Source organism: Paroedura picta, chromosome 5, assembly GCF_049243985.1.
Source record: "Paroedura picta isolate Pp20150507F chromosome 5, Ppicta_v3.0, whole genome shotgun sequence".
Taxonomy (NCBI): Eukaryota; Metazoa; Chordata; class Lepidosauria; order Squamata; family Gekkonidae; genus Paroedura; species Paroedura picta.
Window position 1 is genome coordinate 77506603 of NC_135373.1, and position 22148 is coordinate 77528750.

At 43.0% G+C, this 22148-nt stretch overlaps 1 protein-coding gene across 3 annotated transcripts in view; it reads right to left on the reverse strand.

Moving 5' to 3' along the window:
* SCAF11 (SR-related CTD associated factor 11) overlaps positions 1 to 22148 on the reverse strand; it is a 38278-nt gene extending 16130 nt beyond the window's left edge. The window contains exons 1-7 of one of the 3 annotated variants that reach the window (XM_077338644.1): positions 22127 to 22148; positions 13062 to 13137; positions 11933 to 12090; positions 9916 to 9993; positions 7214 to 7305; positions 6380 to 6447; positions 4302 to 4351 (exon numbers count right to left, since the gene is read on the reverse strand). In XM_077338644.1, the coding sequence (XP_077194759.1) occupies positions 4302 to 4351; positions 6380 to 6447; positions 7214 to 7305; positions 9916 to 9993; positions 11933 to 12090; positions 13062 to 13122 (507 nt within the window). In that variant the 5' untranslated portion in view covers positions 13123 to 13137; positions 22127 to 22148. Of the gene's footprint in view, positions 1 to 4301; positions 4352 to 6379; positions 6448 to 7213; positions 7306 to 9915; positions 9994 to 11932; positions 12091 to 13061; positions 13138 to 21767; positions 22053 to 22126 lie in introns of those variants that run through there. The other 2 variants (XM_077338643.1, XM_077338642.1) reach the window with 2 other exon arrangements.

Sequence of the window (22148 nt, forward strand, 5' to 3'; positions counted from 1 at the left end):
TATATCTGCATTCCTTACAATCCCCTCTTCATTTTATTTCATTTGGGACAATAAGACTGTAAGGTGATGTAATGATGTATAATCTAGAATATAACTTTCTGATTTTAGGACAGGAAACCAAACTCAACATGCCTTGTCTCTTGTGGAGATGCTTCCATACTTGGTTGGAGACAGATGGTGCTAGCAACAGGTCTCTTTTAATTACTTCTTTTCACAAATGGGAAAGCGGCTGCCTGCCATTAATCACTAACCTTAACGTTTTTATTCCTCTTATGATTTTGTGAATGGCTACTGAACCCATAGGACTGATGAACTCAGTTTATTATTCTAGCAAAGCGCTATGTGATCTTCATTATGCTGTTGGATATCTTCATAATTCTGTTTACTAATTTATTCTTTCCTTATATCTGTATTCTGATGATTCAGATTTCATTGTCTGAAGAAGCGTACATGTACATGAAAGCTCATACCTTGAATAAAACGTTGATCTTAAAGGTGTTACTTTGCTACTTCAGACCAACACACCTACCTGAATCTACAATTGCTTCCCAGTTTTTCAATATAAATTTTTTAAACTAATGTTGTTGGGAAATATTAGTAGCGGATGAATGAGGGGAAGCACCAACATAACCAGGAGGCCAATATTAGATTTACGAGCGTGAATTAAACGCTTTTATTGCTTCTATATTTAAGTTGCTAGAGATGTCTGAGCATAATGCAGCACGTACTTCAATTCAAGGATATGAATTAAAGGTAAGGCAGGTTCCAGGTTCTCTGCAATCTTAGACCAGAAGAGAATCTGACCCTGCCAAAAGTATCTAAAAAGTAATGAGCTGAGGTCAGACCACCAATGTAAACACATTCCTTGATAAGTTGCACCATCCCCAATTCACAGGCTGTTCCACTGGACTTTTTGTAATGTATTTCTTCTGCTATTAGAGATACCAGCACATAGTGCGTTGGCATGTGTTCATAGGCAAATCTCCTGATAAACAAGTGGCATCTTGCCTGGAAGCTGTACTATGAATACAATTGGATTAGAAGAGGAATAATGGTCAAATTTCACATCAACTACAGGCTACATTAAGATGTATTTATGTTTAGATTTATATTATTGTCCCTCCTGACATAGCTGGCTTGGGACAGTTTACATCATTTATCATTTATATTACATATATAATAAATGAAAACCAATAAATCAAACCATTAAAACAGTTAAAACACTTAAAACAGTTATAGCAATCAATGTCTAAACTTTTGCATGTCATTTCACTTCTCCCATTCCAGGGAGTTCTTGAACGAGGAGGGTATTCTGATGTTATTCTACAATTCATTGGCCCCAACCAAATGCCTGGCAGAAGACCTCCATTTTGCAGCCCCTTCAGAACTGAGCAAACTCTTGCAGGGCCCACAGTTCTTCCAGGAGCTCATTCCACCAGATGGAAGCTAGGACCGAGAAGGACCTGGCCCTGGTTGAGGCTAAGCATATATCTTGAGGGCCAGGGATCACTAGTTGGTTGGTGTTGGTGAAACGGTATGTTCTTTGGGCGTCATATAAGAGGTCCCTCAGGTATGTTGGGTTCAGCCCACAAATTGCCTTGAAGATCAAAATCAGAACCTTAAATCTGATCCGGAATTCACCTGAGAGCCAATGCAGTTGCCTGAGAATAGCCATGAAATGGGCTCTTCTTGGTTTTCTAGTGAGAACCCAAGCCACTGTGTTTGGACCAGTTGCAGTTTCTGGGTTAGGGTCAAAGACAGGCTCATGAACAGTGAGTTACAATAATCCAGCCTGGAGGTGACAGTCACATGAATCACTGTGACTAGGTGCTCCTGGGTCAAGTAGGACAGTAGTAGTTTAAGCTTGGCAAAGATGATAAAATACCAGCTGCATTACTCTAGTGACCTGAGGCTACATAGACACAGAGGTACCGAAATCATGCCCGAGTCCTAGCAGATTGTGCAGCCATGCGCTGCACCACGTCCAGGCAGGACAGACGTGCTTCCTTTTCTACCCAGCCAGAGGACCTCTGTCTTTCAGGGGCTGAGTTTCAGGCAACTCTGCTTGATCCAGGCTGTCACTGCTTCTAGGTAGCTGGCAAAGATCTGGGGTTGAATCTGGTCAGCTGTCCATAAGGTTGTAGAGCTGGGGGTCATCTGCATATTGATGACACCCAAGCCCAAACTAGACAAAAGGGCTAGTTTAAATTTAACATTTAAGATGTTAAATATGTGGGGGATAGAACTGACCATACAGGACTCAACATGGGAGTTGGCAGCAGCATGAAGTTTATCACACAACAACTTTCTGCCCACCACCATTGAGGAAAAAAATCAACCACATGAGGGTTGTTTGCTGAATCCCACCACCATTGAGAAAAAAAATCAACCACATGAGGGTTGTTTCCTGAATCCCAGCATCAGCGAGCAAGAAGCTTGTGGTCTACCAAGTTGAATGCTGCCAGGTCAACGAACATGAGTAGCGCTGATCTGCCTTGGTCCATCTCTGCCCCATGCCCAAGCCAGGTTGGTATGGATCGAGGACCAACACTTTATCTACTACGATTATCTGAACATTTATCAGATTGGAAATGAGGTTGAACTATTCCTTGATTTCTTTAAGTCACTATTTCTTCTAATTATATGTGTTTATATACCATTATGCACTTGTAATAATGAAGTAAACTGGTTGTATCCTTGAATAAATTTGCAAAAGCTAGCATCTTTTTTCCAATTGGACTGCATGAACAATGAAGACAGCAGACTAGTGTAAATGAAATGCCCTCAGTACTGATGGCTAGTGCAAGAAATAATTGGTACAATCAAATGCATGGAACATTTTTGTGTGCAAGAGTAACACAAACTTTTCACTGCTAGAACAACTCTACTTCAAGCAGTTTTCATCTAATAATTCTTCAGTTATCTAGCTAAGACATGATATATATTTAATACATAATTAAACCAAACTATCAATTTAACAATTTCATTCGCACAGGCCCTCAGCGATCTGAAAATGTCCTTTATCCGAACATCATGTTGTTTTTTTTAAAAGAAACACAGATGGGGAGAATGGAAACTGACCTACTCAAATCTCTAAAAGCACTACTTTATCTTGATGGGCTGATTAGAGTTGGAGGACAAGTGCTGTGACACACACACACACTCCCCAACTCTCCCAAAGAGCACGAGGAGAGACAGCCAAAAATACTTCGGAACTTCATAGAGTAACCAAGATGAGGTGCTTCCACAGCATACCCTGGAATATAATTTAAGGTCAAGTGCCCAGGAAACCAGTTATCTAAGAGGTGTCAGGCTATCATGCTGCTCCAGGAGGGAATTATTGCTCTGCAAGCATGCATGATTCCCTAGGGCAGTGGTCCCCAATCCACGGGCCGCGGCTCCCTCTCCCCGCCCCCCCCCCCCCGCAGTAAAAAACTTCCCAGGCCGCAAGCTTGCGGCCCGGGAAGCTTCTTACTGCGGGAGGGGGGGGGAGAGGGAATCAGGGCCGCGCCCACGTGGCTGGGCCGCACATGCGCGGCTGAAATAGCGCATGCGCGGCACTTTCGCGCAGCATGTGAGAAAGTGCCGCACATGTGTGATTTCGGCCACGCATGTGCAATGCGCGGGCGTGGCAGCATGCGCAGGCGGGCAGTTGCCCTGCCGGTCCCCAGCCTCAAAAAGGTTGGGGACCACTGCCCTAGGGGCACCTAAAAGACTGTCTTCATTTTTAAATTAAATTTATGTTGGTCATACCCATAAAAGTTTTCTAAACAAATTTGGGGGGGGGGGAGTGCTTTGCAGGAATACGTTTGATTTTACAAAATAACATCAAATACTTGGGAGGAAGAGCCTCTTGTGCCACAGAGTGATAAGGCAGCAGAAATGTCTGAAAGCTCTGCCCATGAGGCTGGGAGTTCAATCCCAGCAGCTGGCTCAAGGTTGACTCAGCCTTCCATCCTTCCGAGGTCGGTAAAATGAGTACTCAGCTTGCTGGGGGGTAAACGGTAATGACTGGGGAAGGCACTGGCAAACCACCCCGTATTGAGTCTGCCATGAAAACGCTAGAGGGCGTCACCCCAAGGGTCAGACATGACTCAGTGCTTGCACAGGGGATACCTTCACCTTTAACTTTCAAAAGAACTACAGAATAAGTCTGCGTTCATTTAAAATTAAATAAAAACAAAAAACAATGTCGTAAGCCTCTGAAAGAAAAAAATCACATAAATTTCATATACATTTTAGAACCGCAAAAGTAAAACGAGTTCCTAGAAATCTTTTGATTTGCAGCTTTTTAAACAAACCTTGATTTTCTTCACCAACGTAGTATTTTTGTTTTCATTATCTGAGGAGCCTATAGTGATAAAAATATGCAAAATCTTAATCAGCTCTAAGGTCATTACTAATTAGAATCCCTTAAGAAAATTCTGTAAATAAGTCATGGAACCAGATTTGAAATCTACTAGCAATATTTACATTAAACAGAAAGAGACAAATTACATGTTTGTTTTGTAATCTGTGTGAATTCACAACATGGCATACAATGCAGCAATTTACACAATTTACACAATTAGTTCAAACTTTTCGTGCCCCATACACCTACAACACACTGCAACGTAATTTATCTGAGAAAGACTCTTGTTAACAAAATCTTGTGCTGATTAGTTATTATGGTGTCATAAAATTGTATTTTTGCTTGACATAAGGCCAATATGATAATTCTTCTGGAATTTGACATCAACAGGGGTGTGCAAATTAGCATTTCTCAGTTTTGAGTATATTGTATCCAACAGACCCAAGAAGAAACATGTCGGTTTTTTATTAAGGTAGTCTGAATCTGGAGCTGGCCTGGCTTCTCTTGTGGTGCAGTTTAAATTGTACCACAGAAGAAGCTGTTCCCAGAAGCTGTTCCCAGAATCCTCATGAAGCATGAGAGGGCTTCTCCTGCAGATTGGTTTAAACTACACCACAGAAGAAGCTGGTCCCAGGATCCGCATGCAGCAGTGAGGTCTCTCACCACTCAATGCAGACCTGAGAGAATCAAGTAGGGCAGGGGTAATCAAACTGCAGCCCTCCAGATGTCCATGGACTACAATTCCCAGGAGCCCCCTGCCAGCGAATGCTCCTGGGAATTGTAGTCCATGGACATCTGGAGGGCCGCAGTTTGACTACCCCTGAATTAGGGCAACAGGAGCTGAATATACCTGAATTTTTTTTAAAAAATGACATTTATTTGGGCTCAACTATATCAACAGCTGATGAATTTCATTAATCTGTATTTGGCTTAATACCCCCAAACAGCTAAGGTATTTTTCTGGGTATGTTTTGGCTGGGTTTAGCCAAACTCACACCCCTAGTCCCAAATGTGGCACTATGGATGCCATGGTGCCCATAGGCACCATCCTTGGTGGGGGCCGCTTTTTCTACCCCCCCCCCACGGCACAGGAAAAGGCTTCCCATGGCCCAGGCAGCCCGATTGCGGCCTCGCCAAAGCCGCGATCAGGCTGCCCGGGCCCTGGGGAGGCTTTTTTCCCCTCCCCTGCCCATCTTCTGTCCTTGGCCCGGCCGCTGCCTACCTCTCTGCTCAGCGGCGAGGTAGGAAATGGCGGCGGTTGGGCCAATGCACCTGACGTTGGAGTGGGGCTGCTACTATACAATCAGAATTTTTCCCTCTGAACATTGTGAGTATTTATTTGAATAATTTTACAGCTGTTACTTATTCATCTATTTAACATTCTTCTATGTGCCTTATACTATTTATGTACTCTGAAAATAGTGACAATTGACATTCTAATCTTATACTGTATATATTGCATATATTACGTGTGTGTGTGTGTGTGTGTGTGTGTGTGTGTGTGTGTGTGTATGTATACACACACACAAGATTGTTTATTGCACATTTCTTTCCACCCTTCTGTACTTTAGTTTTGCCTGTTTGAAGGGTTCCCCCCTTCATTCTTTTGTTTTACAACATACAGATCCTGATCTGATCACTGTATGACAAACCTCTGATTTACACATGACAAACCTTAGCTCATACTTATGTTCTAATTCACATTCTCATTACTCAGAATGCTGCATGCAGAAGTGTAACCAAACCCGAAATGCTGGAAGAAGCCTATATCTGAATGTAGGAGAAGGACAGAGTGATCAATCTTGATATGGATCTCTGAATAGAAGCCACTTTCTTTTACCAAACTAAATCTATGCTGTTGAAATCTGTACAGCTTTGATATAGAAATATAAGACATTTATTTATTTAGTTTCTATGCCACCCTTCACTTGATGTCTCAGGGCAAATTCTCTAAATTCAAAGTACTAGTAACAAGGAATTTACAAGTATTATAGGAATGCTATGACAGTGAAAAGAATACAAACATACAGTATTTGGGATTCCAGCCTTTCCAGAAGACTGCCATCAAAGGTTTTCTGACTGCATTTTCTTGCTTTCTGTAACCAACAGTAAATATCAGTTACACAAACAAAATATTTTGAAGTGTGCTAAATATGGATCAGTTTCCTGTTAGGAAAAAAGAAGCCTTGAAATACGAGAAAGCAAACTCATAAAAATTTAGAATATACAATGACCTTTTTCTTTAATAAACTGCTGCACATCACAATTTCCATACAGCCTCCTGGGAATACCTCCAATTTTTTATCATTTCTGAGTCATCTAAAGCAGCGGTCCCCAACCTTTTTGCGGTTGAGGACCGCGTCCGGGGGTGGGGGAGACCCGGCGGTCCGGGCGCTGCGCACGCGTGGCAGCTGTGTGAAAACGCGCACACGCAGTTGCTGCAAATGCATGTTTGTGCCAGCAGAGGGCGTAAACGCAAATGCGCGGCAGCTCCACGCATGTGCGCTTGCGTCCACTGGCGTCTGTGCCTACCCCCCCTGCAGCGAGAAGCTAGCTGGGCCGCAACTAAAGCGGCCACCAAAGCAGCCCGGTACCAGGCCGCAGACCGGGGTTTGACAACCCCCAATCTAAAGGTTACATACTGAGCAGATATTTACATATAAAATTACATGAAAAAGATATTTATTCAATATACATATAATGAGTTAGAACAAAGTACCAAAAGAATAATGTGGGATGATAAATTGGTGCAGAAGTCTATTTTGAGTTTCAAAATTATGTAGAAAAGTAAACTAGTATTTTTGAATGCATTTCAAATCTGAAAAAACTTCATAAACACATTTTATATCATTAACTGCTAACCTTGTGAAGTTTTTCATATTCATAGGGCAATACTTGCCCTTATTAAAGAGAAGTGGGTCATCTTTTTTGCTTGCTTGTTCCTTTATCTGAACCTGCAAGGAATATTAATGTAATAATTAGTCCAACAGTTAAAACTTAAATAATTTGCTCCAATATTTATGGTATAGAAATTAATTTGTGTTACAAGATTATTTACTTGCATAACATATACTTTACAGGTTATAATGCATATATGCTTATTGTTATTGCAGTTGTTTGTTCAACAAAACACCTTAGATCAGTGGTTCTCAACCTTTTCTTCGGTGTGACCACAACTTCGGTGCCGAAGCCCAGCGGGGACACAGCCGGAGGAGCTGCCAGCTAGTACTGCGGAGGTGCTTCCACCCCCCCCCAGCCATGGCCATGGATGACCCCCCACAGGACGTGATTGGAGGGGGGTGAGGGCCCTGCCCAGGGGAGGGGACTGCTGCCACCACATCTACATTGCTCATTGTCTCACTCTGGGCCAGGTACTCATCTTGCTTCCTTGGCAGTGGAGGGGTTCTGTGATGGCCCTGCTGCAGAGCACACAGGGCTTGCTGGATGGAGTCGGGCAGGATGGGGCAACTTTTGACCCGCGGGGGGAGTGGGTCGCTTTCTTGCCAGCTCTGAAAAAGCTGAGTGAAGCATTTCAGCGCATTCCTTGGCAGGTGCCAGCGCAACCCTCCAGGCAGGCTGGGCAGCTGCAGAAGGAGCCAGTGGAGCGCTGGAAATGCATTTGCGCATGCATGCGCACAACAATCAAGGTGGTGTGGAGGCAGCCATTGCCATGGCTTGGCCACCTCCACCAGCCACCACCACTGCCCACCATACACTGCTGCCTCCAACCACAGTGGCGGGCAACCTGGCAACCCCAAATGGGGTCCTGACCCCAAGGTTGAGAACCACTGCCTTAGATAAATCTACATGAAAAAGTCCCCATTGTCTTGGTGATTCATTATGTTTTCAACCAAATTTCTGCTGCAATTAATACCAAATGAATTATAAAAGCACTATACAACTGATTATGAAAAACACTAAAAATATATATCATCAAATTTGTTCCTAGCTTTTCTTTTTAAAAAATTGCTTCATAAGATAAATATGAATTTTGTAAAACGAGAGAAAGACAACCTTAGTGCAATCAAGCACCCTTTGCATAATCTCCTTTGCATAAGGAAAATTTCATGCAGATGACCCCCTTCCTTCTTCCCCCCCTCCCTGAATCTGCAATCAGAATGTGCTGAGCTGGTGGGCCTGTTGCTGGTATCTAACAGCATACACCAAGGGACAACTGTAGCAGGCTCTACGTGCCAAACTATGATTCTAACATGGTCTTGGAAACTGCTACAACACCTGTACAGAACTCTCATAATTAAATTTTCTTAATTATTGGGTTTTATCACTATTACTAATCCTAATATTTATACCATTTAAGATTTCAGTACTGAATAAGTAGAGGTTACACAATATTTTGGCTTGACTTACTAGTCAGTATTTTATGTTGACAACAATTTCTTCCCAAATTATAATCCTCTTGCTCACATGATTTGGGGAGGGGGGGAGGAAGGGCTAGCCCTCACTTTGTGGTAAGTTTTTAAAAACAGCAACCTGTGTTATCAGTCTGTAGCCTGGTATGAAGTGAGATAAGTGACCTACTCCTTCACATGAAACTCTGGCAGCAGCCACCACAAATTTCTCACGGCTTTTATGGACTGCAAACAAAAAAAGACTGTACCCTTCCCAACTTTCAATAATCAATGGAGAATTCAGTGAAAGGCTGATTTGCCTATGCTTCTGAAATTTTTTTAGCTACACTGATTCACTGGATGTTCTCACGTGGCAAGAAACTGTCATTTAAAGACTGAAGGATACATGTTTTAATTGAGAATATTGATCTTATGTAAGCATCTAAAAATTCATTCTTGAAAACACTTACTGGTATTAGGTAATTCAGGAGCACTTAATTTTTTAAAATATGAAAAAAATTTGCATTCTTATTTGTCTCCTAAAAAATATCAAGTGACAACTTCTAAAGGGCATAACCTTGCTCTTATCATGCACAACTTAATGTTGACTATCAAATATCCTGCACCATGCTCAGTTACATTATCAAACACAAGGGCAGCAAATAGCTAATTTAATTAAGCAAACCATTCATGAAGAATAGCAAGACAGGCACATGCACTCCCACACACCCCTCCAAATCCCATGACATCAATGCTAAACAAGCCTTCATTTCTAACAACAGTCTTCTGCAGTTTGGTTATTCTACAGGGGTTTTTTTTAAACTTGGAACATAGTCTGTTATATATGCATTTTAAAATGAAGTTCAATTTACTCTATCAACTGTAATGTTGTTTGTGAAATTACATAAAATCCATATTAACCAAGCATCTGACTGAAAGAAAAACATCTGCATGTTCAGTTAGTTTTATTACGGTCATCTGCATGAAAATTACTGGAGATAAAAATAGTGGCAACAGGCAATAAACTGTTAGAAAATGTAAAAAAAAAAAAATCCAGAACTGGCAAGAGGAAGATGTGCTCATCATTAACTTTACCATAGTAAATGCACCTTTATCCAAATCTTTCAGAAAAAGTAAATGCTAGTTATGAATACTGGCAGTTATACTTTGTAAATAGTAGTATACAATTAAATAAAGCTTAAACATGGAACTTACCTTTATACAGTCTTTTACCACATTCAGTTTATATATTGCTTGAAACTGCTTGCGGTCAACTGGACATGAAGCTCTGGTCTGAAAGATTTACAGCTCTTACTATTTAGAATATTAAAAGCAATTTTTTAAAAAGCTATCAGGCAAGTGTGTTGACTGTTATACGGATCATCACCATGATTCAAGCTGATCTGAATAAATTGTTTTTAAGGTTTGTTGTCTTCAATTATATCAGCTTGCAAACATGGAAAAGCAGATCATTTAAAACATTAGTTGATTAACCTATACATGAAAATTCTAACTCATGGAGCTGCAAGTAAATGATGCAAGGTGTTTTAAAAGCTATTTTAGTTCCAGTGTGTTAAAGAGAATTTTCATAAGAAAATTACTAACAATTAATGACAGTTTTGTTTACAAACTTTTAAGTTACTGAACATTCAACAATGACTGCTGGGTTATGGTTTTGGTGTAGTGGTTAGGAGTGTGGACTTCTAATCTGGCATGCCAGGTTCAATTCTGCACTCCCCCACATGCAGCCAGCTGGGTGACCTTGGGCTTGCCACAGCACTGATAAAACTGTTCTGGTTAGAATCTGCAGAGTGCAAGAGAGGAAAGGGAAGGTGACTGTAAGCCGCTTTGAGCCTCCTTCAGGTAGAGAAAAGCAGCATATAAGAACCAACTCTTCTTCTTCTATTTTATTTAAACAGCCAGAGGGGGAACTTTTGACTTTCTGCATTCTGTGGATGTTATAGTATCTGTTTCTGCAGAGATTCTTTGTACTGGCATATCTGTCTGCAACCTTGAAACAATTTTTGGTGTTTCATTTCTCTCTTTCCTGGTAAATGTAGTCTTTGCTTTACAGTATTAAATGTCATGGTGGTAAAAAAAATAACAGTAGAACTGGAAAACTGCAGACAACTTTGTAAGGTCATAGAATCTAACCTTCATAATAAATATTATCTTCATACATAATTATCCAGTCTCTTCAGCCACAAAACAATGTTTCTAAGCAGCTTTTTGTTACATGATGCCCTTACAGTTAGAATAGCTGTTCTGAAAATCTGGAGCTCAGTCCTCCTTGTACTGGCTGGTCCTGTTTTTCCTGTTCATTATACACCTTCAAATATTTTGAAGATTGTTATACTAAATTTCTGTAGTCACAATATAACCTTTGAATTCTTGGAACTTTCTATGGTATCTGCACATATCAGTGGAACTTTGCAGATTGACAGAGAGTGTAACCACAAACCAGGAGGAATGTGCGTGGGAAACTGTGAACCATAGTACTCTATGGCAGCTCTCCATGCTCTTCCTGCAGAGTATCTACTCTTGTGCGAATCCTTGTCTGCAAGATACTTTGTGCTTCTGCATGCATAATGGCTGGCTGAAACTAGGCTGCAGCTATGGAAGATGGTACAGATGGGGGGGGGGGGTTGCAAGGTTTCTTGACGGCCCTGGAAGGGTTTCCCAAATGAGTGGAAGTTAATTAATTTTTATATGTATGTTTTAATTTGTTAAGTGTTTATCAGGTGATATGGCAATATAATTTCATGTCAACCTGCTCCCCCATGGCCAATGATGGGCTGGAAGGAGGTGGGAATGGGAGGGACCCTGGGTAGGCATGTACACAGAATAAGAATGATCTAAAAATACTTTAAATGAAAAAAGCTACTTCCTTTCATTAAGTCATATCTACTGATTATGCACTGGCTATGCTAACATCTGGGATTTATAGTAGGACCAGAACTCAGAAAGCTATTTTAGATGCACCCAGGCATGGCCTGTGGGATTTTACTTACTTACTCCTCCGTCACCTGCTGAACAACAAACTCCTACCACTTACTAAATTCTCCAAGTCTCTTCAGCCTTGCAATAAAAAGGTGCCACATTTAAGAAATAGAAGTCCAAAGCCCATTTTGTTACAGTTCTGTAGATCATTTATTCCCCTAATGAGAAAATAATTAATAAACCACTGCACCATTCAACTTAGAGACATTTTTTTAATGGACCAGCAACTTACCTCAGCCCACTTGAGGATACACGTCACACAGAATATGTGACTGCAGTTTTCAGGAAAACCAACTTCCTGCTCTGCCAGACAGTTTAGACAGATGGGGCACCTGTCAGCTTCTTCAGAAAAAATGCCAGAACAGGAATGGCTTTCTTCATTGCCTTCACCTGTTATGAGATGCAGACAATATCAGTCGACCGAAGTATACTGACGGCTATTTAAACAATATCCAAGATCAAGTTTTTATACTATTTTGTTCAAATAAATAAATCTAAAAGAAACATCAATCCTAAGTAGAGACAGTTAAATGAGAACCTTAAAATATAATATTTAGTGTCTTTAGCTTGGTTTAAAAATCTTATTATACCCACTGGTTTGAATCCATCACAGCATTTTTGGGGATGAAAGGGCAAGCACCTGTGGTGTATGACTTTGCCTCCACCTTCCTCCTGCAGCCTCAAACTCCCCTAACGTTCTGTTTTTAGACCACATAGGAGGTATGGAAAAAGGAAGTCATACTCCATGAGTATAAATCTTTCCATTCATGGAAACACTTGGGCTGATCTAAGTCATGAAGTACCTCCCAAAAGCACCAATAGGAATATAAGAGTTGAACAGTAAAGTACTTCTATCTTAACCAGTTGGGAGAACAAAACTTGTCATGTTCTGATTATCTATCCAACACAATGTCCTGACCAGCAGACAATTAGATGTCTATGAGAAGTTTACAAAGAAATATATAATTATTGGATGGCTTCAACATCAATCAGTGAGATGTGAAAATTAAATATATTCTGACATGTCCTTGGAGTGGCTATCAAACATACCTTCCACAAGATTATCAAACACTTTTCAAAAGGTATTATAATAAGACCCCTATTAAAATTTAAGAAGTCAACAGCAAAAAGAGTCTATACTCTTTTTAGGTAACTGTGTGCACTAGTTCTAGCTCTACTGCCAGAGGAAATTACACTTCAAGTTTCAACAGACAAAATGTTATTTCATTCCACTGGGCTGGATCTGGAAATCAAGGTAGGAGAGAGTTTAAATTAAATGAAATGTTACACAGCACCAGACATTATGTGGCTTCATAACGTTCTGACACATCTATGAGAATACCCATACATATATAAGCTACCTTCTGGATCTTCATGATTTTGATCTTCATGATTTTGTATACATTGCTTTTTATTCTTCATATCTGCTTAACGAACCTGAAAAATATTGATACCAGTAATTAGATTCCTCCTAATAAATTAGATAGCTTATCATATATTAAACTCTGCAATTGATGCCCAAGGCTGGATTATAGCAATAGAAAAAGCGATAATAAAAGAATTTCTTCATGAATATTCTCATGTATTTAAGATTCAAGATGAGAAGCAGCCCTAAGCCATGATTTGCTTTTGTTTGTATAATTATATTCCTATTCCTCAACATTATTTGTAACTTAAAATTCTCTGAAACCTGCATACCAGAGATCCCCAACGTGGTGCCTGTGGGCACAACAGCACCCTCCAACACTTTTCCTGGCACTCACCAAATATTTTTAGAAAGTGAGTGGGGCCCAGCAAGGCTTCTGATTGGTTGTGCAGATGTTTTTTAAAGTAGCAACCATTTTGTGGCAGTCATTTTGTCATTGTGCCCACCATGCCATATCAGAATTCCAAATGGAGAATCAAATAGGTTGTGAACAATTTTCCAAAGCATAGAACTATAGCACTGAACCAACCCACATTCCCCTAAATACATTCACAAGTGTCATAAACTCACCATAGCTTCCATTTGACTAGTTTAAAGAATATTCCTATTAAGCTTCACTTTTGTGGAATAGTCCTACAAGTTGTAATACTGAGGCTGTTATACACAGAGCCCACCCAAATGACTGGGCAAAGTGAAAAGAGTGCAATAGCATGAAATTTTTTACAGTTGTTGTCGTTGTTATGTGCGAAGTCGTGTCCGACCCATCGCGACCCCATGGACAATGATCCTCCAGGCCTTCCTGTCCTCTACCATTCCCCGGAGTCCATTTAAGTTTGCACCTACTGCTTCAATGACTCCATCCAGCCACCTCATTCTCTGTCGTCCCCTTCTTCTTTTGCCCTCGATCGCTCCCAGCATTAGGCTCTTCTCCAGGGAGTCCTTCCTTCTCATGAGGTGGCCAAAGTATTTGAGTTTCATCTTCAGGATCTGGCCTTCTAAAGAGCAGTCAGGGTTGATCTCCTCTAGGACTGACCGGTTTGTTCGCCTTGCAGTCCAAGGGACTCGCAAGAGTCTTCTCCAGCACCAGAGTTCAAAAGCCTCAATTCTTTGACGCTCGGCCTTCCTTATGGTCCAACTTTCGCAGCCATATGTTGCAACTGGGAAGACCACAGCCTTGACTAAACGCACTTTTGTTGGCAGGGTGATGTCTCTGCTTTTTAGGATGCTGTCTAGATTTGCCATAGCTTTCCTCCCCAGGAGCAAGCGTCTTTTAATTTCTTTGCTGCAGTCCCCATCTGCAGTGATCTTGGAGCCCAGGAAAATAAAATCTGTCACTATCTCCATTTCTTCCCCATCTATTTGCCAGGAATTGAGAGGGCCGGATGCCATGATCTTTGTTTTCTTGATGTTGAGTTTCAAGCCAACTTTTGCACTCTCCTCCTTCACCCGCATCAACAGGCTCTTTAGTTCCTCTTCATTTTCTGCCATTAGAGTGGTATGATCTGCATATCTGAGGTTGTTGATATTTCTCCCTGAAATCTTGATCCCAATTTGTGACTCCTCTAATCCCGCATTTCTCATGATGTGCTCTGCATACAGTTAAATAGGCAAGGCGACAGTATACAGCCTTGCCGAACTCCTTTCTCAATTTTGAACCAGTCAGTGATTCCATGTTCGGTTCTCACTGTTGCTTCTTGACCTGCATATAAATTTCTCAAGAGACAAATAAGATGCTCTGGTATTCCCATCTCTTTAAGAACTTGCCACAATTTGTTGTGCTCCACACAATCAAAGGCTTTAGCATAGTCAACGAAGCAGAAGTAGACGTTCTTCTGGTACTCCCTAGCTTTCTCCATGATCCAGCGTATGTTGGCAATTTGATCTCTAGTTCCTCTGCCTCTTCGAAATCCTGCCTGTACTTCTGGAAGTTCTCGGTCCACATATTGCTGGAGCCTAGCTTGTAGGATTTTGAGCATAACTTTGCTAGCATGAGAAATTAGTGCAATGGTGCGGTAGTTTGAACATTCTTTGGCATTGCCCTTCTTTGGGATTGGAATGTAAACTGACCTTTTCCAATCCTGTGGCCATTGTTGAGTTTTCCAAATTTGCTGGCATATTGAGTGTAGCACTTTTACTGCATCGTCCTTTAAGATTTTGAATAGTTCAACTGGAATGCTGTCACCACCACTAGCTTTATTGTTGCTCAGACTTCCTAAGGCCCATTTGACTTCACATTCCAGGATGTCTGGCTCCAGGTCAGTAACTACCCCACTGTGGTCATCAGGGATGTTAAGCTCGCTCTTGTATAGTTGTTCTGTATAATTTTGCCACCTTTGTTTAATCTCTTCTGCTTCTGTGAGGTCCCTACTATTTTGGTCCCTTATCATACCCAACTTTGCATGAAACGTTCTCTTCATATCTCCAATTTTTTTTGAAAAGATCTCTGGTGCTCCCCATTCTATTGTTTTCTTCTATTTGTTTGCACTGTTCATTTAAGAAGGCATTCTTATCCCTTCTAGCTTTTTACAGTACAGCAGCCAAAACCAATTCACCTTAAGACAAAATAAAGGTAAAGGTATCCCCTGTGCAAGCACCGAGTCATGTCTGACCCTTGGGGTGACGCCCTCCAGCGTTCTCATGGCAGACTCAATACGGGGTGGCTTGCCAGTGCCTTCCCCAGTCATTACCGTTTACCCCCCAGCGAGCTGGGTACTCATTTTACCGACCTCGGAAGGATGGAAGGCTGAGTCAACCTTGAGCCAGCTGCTGGGATCGAACTCCCAGCCTCATGGGCAAAGCTTTCAGACTGCATGCCTGCTGTCTCACCACTCTGCGCCACAAGAGGCTCTAAGACAAAATATGTACTGTCAAATTTCACTATACTAGTGACTCCTGTTAAAGCAGGGATTATGAAATGTTTGAACTTGGGGACAACTTTTCTAATTATGCCTTTCTGAACCCTGCTCTCAAATACATGTTTTCCAAATGGAGGAATTCCTGTACACAGTGAGAATTTGAAGACCTGTACAAAGCATTCACATCTTTAAACCGCCCGTGGCGCCACGGACTAAATAAATGGTTAAGGGGTTCTAAGGTGGGATTTGTCCGTGATGAGGAAGGGTCCGGATTGGACCCTTCCTCAGGACAGACAATCGGAGGGACCAATCGGCAGGCGCACAGCGCCTGCCGATTGGTCCCTCCGATTCCCAGCTCCAGCAACTGCGAGCCGCCTGCAGCGTGGCTCGCAGTTGCTCCCTTTCCCGCCGGCCTGACGCGTCGGAGGCGCAAAGCGCCTCTGACGCATCAGCCCGGCCGCAAGGGAGCCCCTGGCCGGCGCCCTGACGCGGCGAGAGGCGCAAAGCGCCTCTCGCCGCTTCAGGCCGCCACCCGAGGGAGGCCCCGGCAGTCGTGCAGAGCATGGCTGCCGGGGACTCCCTGCCCGCAAAATGACCGCCGCCCGGGGGAGGCCCCGCCGCCCAACGGACCCCCCACGATACGGTAAATGCCTAGGGCCCGCTGTATTATTCATACAGCGGGCTTGATTACTAGTCTTATTTATTATTTATTTATTAGGCTTATTAATCACCAATCCCAGCCAGCCAGCTCAAGACAATTTACAGAGAGAAAATAAGAACTCCCTATCCCACCCCTTCTGTCTTCAGTGGGCCGTGGGGCCCACAATCTTATTGTGAGATTGAGGGACTCAACAATGTTCTGCCATTTGGCCTCAACCAAATGGCTGATGTAAGAGCTCCGTTTTACAGGCCTTGTGGGAGATCCTACATGGATCCTCATGTCTTCTGGGAGCTCATTCCACCAGGTAAGGCTCTGGCCTTGGTTGAGGCCAGGTGCATGTCCCAAGGGCAAGAGACCTCCAACTGGTTAGAATCTGCGGAGTGCAAGACTCTGCGGGGGGCATAGGGAATAAAGATGGTCCCTAAAGTATGCTGGGCTCAGACTGCGGATGGCCTTAAAGGTCAAAACCAAAACCTTGAACTTAATCCACAATACAAATGGCAACCAATGCAGCTGGCACAGCACTGGAAGCATATGGGTTCCCCATGATGTATCTGTGAGAACCATTGCTGCTGCATTTTGTACCAGCTACAGCTTCTGGGTCAAGGACAAGGGCAGATCCATATACAGCGAATTACAGAAGTCCAGCTTGGAGGTGACCACTGGGGTTAGGTGCTTCTGGGATAAATAGGGTGCTAGTAGACTCACTTGGCATATGTGGAAAAATGCCAGCTGGGCTATCTTCTTGGTCTGAGACTCCATTGACAAGGAAGCAACAAAGATTATCCCCAAATTCCTGACCGAGGGTGAGAGCTTCAATTGTACCCCATCCAGGCAGAGGAGGCACGCTTCCTGGTGTGGCCCCTTTCTACTCAGCCACATGACCTCTGTCTTGGAATGGTTGAGTTTCAGATGGCTCTGCTTGACCATCACTGCTTCCAAAGAACCAGCAAATAGTTTCTTGGGGGGAGGGGACTGGGCTGGCCATCCATTTGGAGATACAGCTGGGTGTAATCAGCTTATTGATGGCAACCCATCCCAAAACTCTGGACCACCTAGGCCAGAGAGCACATATAGATGCTGAAAGTGTGGGGGAGAGAACTGCTCTTTGCAGGACACTGCATTGAAGTTGGTAACTGTGCAACTGTTTTTTCCCCACTACAACCCTCTAAAATAATTTAAAAGAGAGATTGAAAAAGAATTATCCATTATCATGGAACAAACGGCACTACAAGTTATGTGTTTCCCTAAGTACTGCTCCTTCATGTGTCTCTCACGTCCCTTCTTGGGCACCAGTTGTTTGCGTGTGACAGTGAAGCTGAGACAAATAGCGTAGGAAGTTTCACGTCTGTCAAAAGGCTAAACTACTAGCCCTAAACTTCTAGCGGAGAATGCTGATAGCTGAGCCACCAGTATAAGAAGCATCCCACCCCCTTTCAGGCATTAATGGCCACAACAACAGAAGAGAATGGATAGTTCCAATGGTGACAGGACTGGATAAATCCTTGAAAGGTAGCTACCAGGCAGCTGTAGTAATAGAAGGTGACACTGGTGGAGGATCTATCACAGGCAATGACAGTACTACTTCAGCTAACCCTGGTTACTACACTGCAGAATAAGGTAATGGTAAACCACTTACCTTACCTTGAAAACTCTATGAACATACACTTTGGAAAAGAGGTTACTGGTAGGACAGTATAGTTCCCAATTGACAAAGTCATTGGGCAATTATGTATTTAATCTCCTGATTTGCAGAATATATATGCAGAACATATCATAAGGAAAGAAGGATTAGATTCAAATGAAGGTGGAGTGAAAATTGGTGGAAGGAACATTAATAATTTGACATAGACAGAAGACACTGCATTACTGGCAGAAAGCAGAGAAGACCTGAAACAAGTCCTGATGAAGATTAAAGCAAAAAGTGACAAAGCAGGATTACATCTGAACATCAAGAAGATAAAAGTAATGACTACTGAAGTTACACAGCTTTAAAGCTGACAATATAGAAACTGAAATTGTTCAAGATTATCTATTTGCTGATTCCAGCATCAACTAAAGGGAAATTGCAACCAAGAAATCAGGAGATTGAGAAGGGGGTACAGAAGATCCTTAAGTGTAAGGGTGTGTCACCAGCAACCAAGATCAAGGCAATTATACTATAGTACCTTTCATTACCATGGATGTGAAAGTTGAAAAATTCTATCAGGAAGACAGCTGATTCATGCGAGATCTGGTGTCGGAGACCTTTATAAATACCGTGGACTGCCAAAAAGGTAAGTAAGTGGGTTCTAGATCAAATCAAGCTTGATCTTTCAGTATAAACTAATATGACCAAACTGAGGCTATCATACTTCTGTCCATTATGAGGAAAGACTCACTGTAAAAGGCAATAATGCTAGGAAAGGTTGAAGGTAGTAGAAGAGGAAGACCCAACATGAGTTTGATTGACTCAATCAAGGAAACCACAGCTCTCTGTTTGCAAGACATGAATAAGGCTGTTAATGATAGGGATTTTTGAAGGTCATTAATTCATTGGCTTGGAATAGATTGGAAATTGGCAATTAACACCCCTCTCATACTTACAGGAAGGGGACATTTGTGGGAGTCATAGAGTTGGAAGGGACCTCCAGGGTCATCTAGTCCAAACACCTGCCCACCCACAGTGATTCCAATTTCTTGCCCAGACCACCCACCCACCAAAAACCTGCAGAATCCAGCCTGGTCTGGAGGAAAAATCAGTGAATGGTAAAGGGGAAGGCTGATTAACGCTTCCCTTGCCTATTAATTCTCCACAGCAAGGGTCATGTGTCCCCCCTCTACCCAGCTAGGGCTCAAAACAGAAAACAAGGCCAGAAAGACTTGTACACTCCTGCACAGCTATGCACCCTTCCTCCAGGCATTATCTCAGTAAATGTGAAGAAACAACATTCATGACAAAGACACAAAACAACTGTGCAGTATGCTATCCGCCTGAATATAACAATCCTTGAAAAAAATTCTGATCTCCATTTCTATTCATTCTAACTTTCAGCCACTGAGAAGAACTTCTACATTACTTAAAAATACAACTCTGAAATACATATCTTTCTGTGCCTGATTTCCTAAACCATGCTAAAGCAAGGAAATATTAGTTTCTGCACTGTGAGACGCACTCAAAGACCTCCCTGTTCTTTTCTATCCATACACAGAAAGGAGTCTAATTAACTGAAGTGCAGTTATTTACATCATTTATATTCTACTTTTCTCCCCGATCAGGACTCAAAGCAGCTTACGCACCATACTCCTCTCTTCCATTTTATCCATACAACAGAACCAGGATATTGGTTAGGCTGAGAATTTGTGATTGGCCCAAGGTCACCATGTAAGTTCCATGGCAGAGGGAGAATTTGAACCTGGGTCTCCTAGATCCCACTAAGACACTAAGCAGTATTCAACACTAGCTATTAAATAGCACAATTCTAGTGCAGGAAGAGAGGCTCGTGGGAAAATTAAAGATTTCCCTCATATTTTAATGCTACACCACTCTTTGTTAGTTATAGGTGCTATGTGGCTTCCACACAAAGTCACCCAAAACAGGACACCAGACACATAAAATACAAACAATAATCTGAGATTCAGAAAACATAATTTAAAAGCAGACAAACTATTAAGCAAACTAATGTGTAGCATCAAGCTATATCCTGCCAATAAAAACTGATTCACAACATTCTGAAGTTGAAATTGAAGAGGAGTTAAAATATTTTGATACGTTTCAAACTTATCACACCTTGCAGACAAAAAACACAAGAACCTATGGGAATAAAAATTCATCCTGGTTGCATCAGTAAATAAACAGGGAAGGCCACTACTACAACACTATAGTGCACTCACTATACTAAAAACAAAGAACCTGAAAATATTATAAAATGATGATTAAGTACAGCAAACTAAATGTCATGGAACTTGTTTCCAAGTTCAGACTGCCCTAGAACACTCTTAAAATGCTTGAAGCTAACCACTGCAATTTGGGTGAATTGCTGAGAGGCAGTATGCTAATTCTTGTAATTCAGGCAATAGAAAGTGAAAGTTTCCTCCATTAAGCATTTCCTATTATAATGCAGATTGGACAGCAGCCTTTCCAATTTCTTTTTGTTTTCCCTGTTGTAATAGTCAGGATAGTCTATTTAAGAACAAATAACACTAACAGTATGCTGACAACAATTGATACTATTTTCAGAAGCCTTTCCTTCCTCTATATCCCTGAAAATATCTGGTGTTGAATTTACCCACTGGTGAACAGGTATCTGTTTTCTGGAGGAAATGAACCACCGAACCTAACCTACAGCTTAAACTGCCCCTAACATTTCTGCTCATGGAGACAGATCAAGATGGGTAGCTGTGTTTGTTTGTGGCAGCAGGAAAAAAGTCCAGTAGCACTTTAAAAGTCCAATGAAAGTCTTAACAAACCAATTTTGAGTCCAGTGGCACTTTTAAGACCAACAAAGGTACCACTGGGCGTAAAATTTGTTTTGCTGCTTCTGATCAACACTCGATAAAGTCACTAAGGGGCTACTGGACTCCTGCTCCTTCCTCTTCCTGTGCAAAGCCAATTCCAGAAGTCAAGAACATGGTATAAAGCCAGGGCCTCCAGCGAGCAGAGGTTTGCATGGGAAACCTTTGAGACAAAGGAAAGCTCCGAGCAGGGCCACGGTGTTTCACCCCGGCCGCTTGGCTGCCAGCGAATTACTCCTGCGCATCAAAGTAGGCAGCGAGCGGGCGTGAATCCTGCCCCTTTCCGCAACTGCCTCGGCTCCTAACTTTTGTTACCGAAGGCCAGAAAATGAAACTTTCACCGCCGGGCCCCGCAGCTGCGTTACGGTCTCGCCGTCGCCATCGCCTTCCCTAAGGACTCCCCCCCCCCGCCCCGCCGGGGGAGACGGCAGCGGGGTCTCACCTGCCCCCCCCCCATCCTCCCCTCTGCCGCCGGGACAAGGACGCGGCCGAGGGGGCAGAGGAGGCGCTGCACGGCCCGTCCTCCCCCTCCCCCCAAGGCCTGGCCGAGAGGCCGCCCGCTCCCTCCCCCCTCCCTTTGTTCCCCTCCCCCGGCCGGCACCCGCCGTCCTCCTCCTCCCCCGTCTCTCACCCGGCGGCACCTTCAGAGCGAACGGCTTGGGCAGATGCTCCGCTAGGGCTGCCTCAACATGGAGGCTCTCGGGCCTTCAGCGCCTCCGCGGCGCGTCGGACAGGCCCTCCTCGCGCGGCAGCGGCGGCAGCAGGACTAGTAGAAGGAAGTAGGCCGCTCCTCCGCCTCCGCCTCCGCCTCCCCCCTGCGCGCGTTCTGCTCTGAGCCAGCTCCCCGGTCACATGTCCCTTCGCGGCAACGGTAGAGCATCGAGAGAGCGCCTCCTCCGCAGACGGAAAGGCCGCACGGCGGCGCTGCCCAATCGCCTTTTGCGGCCGAGCTGAAGCGGCAGGGGCGGGCGGAGACGCGGCGCTACTTACCAGAGAGACACGACAGAGCGGC